At 24.7% G+C, this 7,189-nt stretch overlaps 1 protein-coding gene across 1 annotated transcript; it reads left to right on the top strand.

The window, feature by feature from the left end:
• The first annotated feature begins 1,086 nt into the window (after positions 1–1,086).
• Positions 1,087–3,180, top strand: LOC145753868 (uncharacterized). Its single transcript, XM_082570395.1, has 7 exons — positions 1,087–1,261; positions 1,317–1,430; positions 1,515–1,613; positions 1,767–1,892; positions 2,144–2,200; positions 2,539–2,573; positions 3,043–3,180. The coding sequence occupies exons 1-7, from the start codon at positions 1,132–1,134 to the stop codon at positions 3,103–3,105; spliced, it is 624 nt and encodes a 207-aa protein (XP_082426521.1). The 5' UTR covers positions 1,087–1,131; the 3' UTR covers positions 3,106–3,180.
• Positions 3,181–7,189: the final 4,009 nt, after the last annotated feature.

Genomic DNA, 7,189 nt, shown 5'->3' with positions numbered 1-7,189 from the left:
TTTCATTTACAAGAAATAAGGTAAAATATGTATTAATTTGTTTGGCTATTTCACTTAAAAAAAATTTTTGTTAACACTTAGTTTTACGAAATTGATAGATTGCTATTTTAAACTCAGTAATGTAATATTGATCATTTTTTATTTAGGTATCACAAACTGACAATGGTAGTTATACATTAACTATTCAATCCCCTACATTTCCTGCTCAACCACTTTCTGTTGAGTTTAATGTAAATGTTGCTGACTCAACACCAATTGACCCCAATGGTCCTGGTAGTTTAAATGGCTTGGACACAACAATTATAATTATTATTGTAGTTGTTGCTGTTGTTTTATTGTTGGTTGGGGTTTTGTTATTTCTTTGGTGCCGAAGAAGAAAAAATAACAAAAAGGAAAATGGTAAGTTTTTATAAAGTTTTTTTACAAATTTTTAAAAGTAATCTTAAAATTCATTTTTAGATTTTAATATTTTTTTATAACAGAAAGTATTAACACCATCACCCCAATTTAAAATATGCATAGTGGTATGTTCACTTTTTTATACCTATTTATTCTTGATGTGGAGAGAGTCGACTTTACTACCTAAACATAGAGTAACATTTGTTATCCTGACCAAGTCTTCAGTTTCCTTTGCCAGTTTAGAATATTATAGATTATAATTTTAGTTATGTTGTTTTGTGGAAATTCAGTTTAAAGTTTTCTAAAAATACCTTTTTTTTCTGCTCATTTATTGACACATTTCCCTTTGGCTGATGAAAGAAGTAAAAATTTTGTGTCGGAGGTTACAGAATCCAGATGTTAACTTTAGCAATGTGAAAACACAATTGTTTTTTACAAATTAGTAGGCTAAAAAACATTATTGACAGAAAGTTTCATAAATGTAAAAGAAAGAGATAGCTCATTGTATATCTCTTCAGGTGGAAATGGTGCAGACGTCTATGCTGCTGTTAATAAACCTAAAAAGATAAAGAAAGGTAATAAAAAATAGTTTAGAACAAAAATTGCTTTCAATAGCTCTAAATTAGACAAATTGAAAAACTCCACTTTTTTTTATGGTTTTTGTTGCAGTTACTATTTTAAATTTTTATTTTAGAATATTAAAAAAATAAATTTAAATTTTAGGGTTCATTTATGATTTTTAATATTTCAGTTAAAGATGAAAAGGTTGAAAGGGACAATCCCTTATATGGGACCTCGCGAATTGGAGCAGAGGAGGCTTATGCTGTTGTGGACAAATCAAAAGGAAAAAAGAAAAAGAAAGGTACAAATATTGTTCATTTAAAAAATGATTTTTTTTAATTCAAACTTTTCTGTAGACAACAGTGAAAAAGAAGAGCGAATTAATCCATTGTATGGACACTCTGGTAGTGGAAATGGAATAGAAGAAGCCTATGCTGTTGTTGATAAACCTAAAAACAAAAAGAAAAAGGGTGAACTTTAGTGATAATCTTTTAAACTTATTTTTGATCAAAAATGTTTTTAAAGCCTTCTAATTGTCCTATTTATTGGTAAAGGGGAAAAGGAGAAAAAGGTAAACCCACTTTACCAACCCGGTGATCCTGACTTTATTGAGGATGCTTATGCTGAAGTCAACAAACCTAAGAAAAAAAAAGGTTTTTGTTTACAACAAATAAAAATGATAACTATAATAAAATCTGTATATATTAGCAAATAATTATATAATACATGGTTGGGACTAAGAAAATTAAAGTAAACAATTACTTGCAAAATGATAATTTTTTGCAATATTCTTATCTATATTCTAGGCAAAAATGAGAAAGAGGAGAAGGTGAATCCTCTTTATGCTCCCTCCACTTCTGCAGGAGTAAGTGAGGCTTATGCTGAGGTCAACTTTACCAAAAAAAAGAAAGGAAAGAAAAACTCGGCACCTGGTATTTAAATTTCTGTAAATGTGTATTTAAAGAAGGTTTATGGTATTTTAAATTTCATTTTTTAATTCTTATAAAATTAATTTGTTAAAAATTTATTTTTCCAAACATGATGCAAATGCCTTTATTTGAATTTATACACTTAAAAATATATAAACCTTAAATAAATTAGCAATGCAATAATATGTAAAGAATTCATTTATCAACATCAAAAAAATCCTTTTTTATGATTAATCATTTAATATGTAAATTAGCACCCGATGAAGCCTATGCAGAGGTTAACAAGTCAAACAAAAAACCAAAGCCACCAGGTAACTATATAAAAAGATAGTTTACCATTAATGCAATTTTTATACTTATATGCAGACCGAAAATAATATTTTATTAAGATTTTAATTTACAACAATGCAACAAAGATAAAAGGAAGGCTTAGTCATTAAAAAATCAATTTAAAATAATATTGGTAGTTTAAACACAATGCATTCATCCCACACACCACACAATTTTAATTGTTATTTTATGCACCAAATCCATGCTTCAATGCAAACAATAAAGTTTTAAAATAAGCCAACAGTTTCCTGGTAGACAATCTTATGTCAACTCAAACAAGGAAGTAAAATACAAAGTAATAACCTTATCTATTTTTAAGGAGATGGTGACGATCTACAGGGCAATGATTCTCATGTAAGTTAAAAGAAAAAAAAAATCTTGATTTTATTTCTTAAATTTGGGTAGAAAAATGTTATTTAAATATAGTTGGGTAAAACAACAATTAAATATTTAACATTATTACACAGGACTACTAAAGCAAACAAGATTAATAAAAGTAGTAGGTGGCCTTGTTACACAGTTTAAAGATTATGTTTACTTTCTTTTGTTTAAACATTCAACTAACTTTTATTCAAAATTTTTGCATTTGAATAAATTATTTCACATAAAAACTAATTTTTTGTTTGCTACTTGTGATAACTTACATAAGCATGTAATTTAGTTAAACTTGTAGCATGTTTCTTCTCATAAACTAACAATTCATAGCTAATTAAAATCTGTGATGCTATCTGGGTACACCTAATAGCACTTTTGTTTTAAATTTTGTATAAAGTTTTATTAATTTCAAATGTAATATATTAACTAAAGTTTTTTTTATCTTAAGATTGGGCTTAAAAACTACTTCAGTGACAACATGAATAAAGAATATACTGTTTCGGCCTTCTAGTTTCACTTTATAATCCAATAAGCAATGCTTAAAAAAGACTCTTTTTATATATATTTACTGTAAGAAAATGTTTAATCGCTGATAATATATATGCTTTTATTATACAGTCTTATTTTAAGTGTTTATTATTAACATATTTCAAATGTTTTAAGACTTTATAAAAGCAATTTTTGTCTAAAAAACACGTTTTCACAGCATACATAAAATTATTTAGAAAAAAATTATGTTATTTTTTTTAAATATTATTATATGAAAAAAAAAACTTCTGTCTGTGAAGAAATTAAAATATTGTTGCATTTATTTTTTTATACATAGAACTAAAAATTTTGTAGTCACAACCTTTCTATTTATTTATTTGTAGCACTTATTTAAATTTTTTGACTTAATATGGTAATTTTAATATCATTTGTAGTTCATGACTTGATTAACATTTTTTAAATTAAGATTCAAAGGTTTTGCTTAAAATTTTGTTCCATTATAAACTTTTTTAAAATAATGCCTTTTTTTAATTTTTTTTTTGTTTTAAAAATGTGTTGTATTCCATATTGTATTTACTTATATTCCAGTGACAGTTGAGATTTATAAGAACTATATTTACACAAAATTATCATTTTTTTGCCTATTAATATGTATTTACTTTTTAATGTAAAATTTTGTTTTAATTTTTATTTCCACTGGTTAGCAATTTTAAAATCTTCACATTTTGTATTTTTGTACTACTTGTTTTCTAAATTTTTGCTGTATCCAAAACACTGTAAATGAATCTTTAAAAAAAGATAACCCCACACTGTTATATATATTTTTAAATATAAATTTATAATGTGCAATCAAAATCTGCAATATTAACGTAACAAACTAACGACTGTTAATCATCATAAAATGTGCAATTTTTAAAACCCTTTTTCCAAATACTGTGTTATTTTGTAAATTGTTTTATCCTATGCAGAGTAAAATCAATGTAATCTTACGTATATTTTATTTTATATAAGTTAGGCAATAGTAGTTCAACTACAAACACTACCTAACATTGGTCCTGTAGTTGTTCTACATTTTGCAACCTACAAACGTACTTTTTGGTCACTTTATGGTGATGGGGCCTCAAGGATAAATAGTGTGGCATTTATGCATCTCAATCGTTAAACTCTGAATTTAAGAAAATTTAATTCATGGTTATTGGGTGGCGTCTGTTTGGTACAACAAAAATTTGTAGCCTGGTTTTAAAACAAACAATAGCACTTAATATAAGGTGAAATAAATGGTTTAAAAATTTGGATTAATACCAGAAAATCTAGTTTAAAGTTCCTATGCCAAAAAAAATTATTAAATATAAACCGCAAATTCGATAACCAGATTGAAGGGAAAGGCATTTGAACTACTGATTAAAATGGGGATAAAAGTACGTTAAAAAACTTGTCAGTAAACTAATAACAATTCAATGATAATTCGATATTAAAAACGTTTTTTACAAGCGTATTTGAAATTAAAGTAAGTTTATGCGCGTTTATCCAAAAAAGCTACAAAGCTAACAAATATTCCATAAAAATAACAAAAATTAACAAATATTCCATAAAAAACAAACAAATATTCCATAAAAATAACAAATATTCTATAAAAATAACAAAAATTTTTACCGTGACGTATAATACTTTTTTAAGTGACATAACATTTTTAAGGTTACGTGTATTTTACCTCTTTCAACTCTATGATTCGAACCTAAGCAATTATACGTTTAAAGGCCCGTTTACATGGCTTAAGCAGTGTAACGTAAAGTAAGAATGTAACCATTTAAAATCCATTTGAAAACAACGTTAGACTTGTCGTATGAACAGGCTTTAAAGGTTCTTTATAACAAAAATCAGTTAGTTTAAAATAACATCTAAATGGCCATAATTTTAAGTAATTTTAATCAAAATTGCTATATTTTTTTTAAAACCCGATTAAAAATTTAGTTTCGGCCAATATTAATTTTTTATTTAAAAAAAAAAAATCTGTCTGATTTTATTGATTTCTATGTACGGCCCAACGTCATTAATTAAAAAAACGTGGTTTCCATGAACTTTTAGGATTCAAAAAAAAAATTGTAAACTTGATGGAAAAAAAATTGTCTGATGGTAACAAACACCTTTAATTCCATATTTTGTTTTTAACAACTTTAAATAACTAAACAATAAATAAAATTTTTTTAATAACCAGGCCAATGGGCGGTATTTCTACTTGTAATCTTAGTGTAAAGTTTTACTATTATTGGTTTTTTAATTTTAGTCTGAAAAGTTGAAAAACTTCAAATAGGCTAGACAATTAAAGCCTTTGTTAAATGGCTTTTATATTTTTAATGCACAACCTTAATTTTGTTTTTAGTGTAACAATTGCATACAAAAATTGCTATTTATTTATTAACAATGACAAGTAGAATCATCTGACCGAAAATGTTAACATATTACAAACCATCAAAATGTTGAACAGGTACAAAATTTAAAATAAAGAAAAAAATTTAATCCAGTTTATTATAGTTTTGGTATCCTTTCTTTTTAACACAAAAACCTGCCTTTAAGGCCTTATTAAAGTTATGTTGCTTGCTGGTACTTTTTTATAACTTTTCCTATTGTTGTCTAAATAACTGAAAACATGTTGGGCTTATTCTACTTGCTTTTAAATTTTAACTAACACCAACTTGGTGTAATGCCTTAACATTGTAATATCTTGTTAGGTTTAGTAAAACTAATTGAAAACTTATAAACCAAGAAAGTAGATTTACAAAAATTATCTTAATTTCAGTAAAACTAAATAATATTTTTGAGTAACTAAAGTTATCAATTAAATCTTTTAAATATGATTGAATTTTATGTATAAAAATAAATGTAAATGATTTAGGTTACAAAAATTTTTATTTTATTTTTTTCATTTAATACTTATATTAAAAACATTTTTAAATAGGTAAAAATTTTGTCTTATTATAACTTGAAATAATTTTTTTTTAATTTTGTTAATTGACTGTTCAAGATTTTTTTACATTTTAATTGTGAATTTTTAAAGGTTTCTTTTTTAAAACATAAAAAAAACGAATTACTAAAAAATGTTCAAATATCTTAATAAATTTACCTTGTATCCAGTTTCTTATAATTTTTTCTTGCAAACTTAACAAAGATTGTCTTTGCAGAATTCAGCCTAAGATCTGATACAGAAGCAAGTTATCATCGAAATGTAACTTCATTGTCTGGTGATTTCAATGCTTCTGAGTAAAATATGATCATATGATTTTATTGAAAACCCACACGGAAATATTTAGTAAGAAATATAAATATATAAAAACTAAAGATACTATTTTAATCAATATACTGACTAAGAATGAGATTCATATTCTTTATGCATGCATGCATATTAGTTTTCAAGAATTATTTTTTTTCTTAAAATAAATTAGTATAGCCTATACCAAGTTAAAATGGTAATATTGTTAACAAATTAAAAAAAAATTAGCACTTATTATTTTTTTGTTTAAAATTATTTTTTTTATATATATATGCAAATTTTTTTTTTTCTCTACCAGCACGCCATTTAAATATGTCAAATTTATATTTAAACTTTTTTGTAGTTTTTTTTATTTCATTTGGTTAATATATAAAACAATTTTATATAAAAGGACACATTATTTTTTTAAATTATTATGATGTTATGAATTTAATTGTTAAGGGTCTTTAAATTTTGTAAGAATCAATATTAAAATTAAAAAAAATTGTGGCAATGGCTTAAAATTAAACTCAAACTAGGCATAAGTAACTTTATCAATTTCAATAAAATGTTGAAGTTACATAATTTCAACTAAATAAGAAATTGAATGGCTTCTGTATTGAGGTATTAACGAAATTAATACATCCTAAATAGGGCAATTTAAATTTTTTTCATCTATATAGCAATTTTACCGTTTTAAGGTAGACTTTGGGTATATTGATATACAATTATTAATAAATGTTAAAATATATTTTAGGCAAAATTATAAAAAAACTAAATGATTAAAATATATGGTTTGTCTAATGGACTTATGCTAATAATTTTACTAATTAGAAGTAAATTTTGCTTTATAAATTAA

This window comes from Corella eumyota, chromosome 5 (assembly GCF_963082875.1).
Source record: "Corella eumyota chromosome 5, kaCorEumy4.1, whole genome shotgun sequence".
In the NCBI taxonomy this organism is placed as follows: domain Eukaryota; kingdom Metazoa; phylum Chordata; class Ascidiacea; order Phlebobranchia; family Corellidae; genus Corella; species Corella eumyota.
Note: the sequence above shows the minus strand (reverse complement) of the source record. Positions and strands in the feature narration are given on the sequence as shown.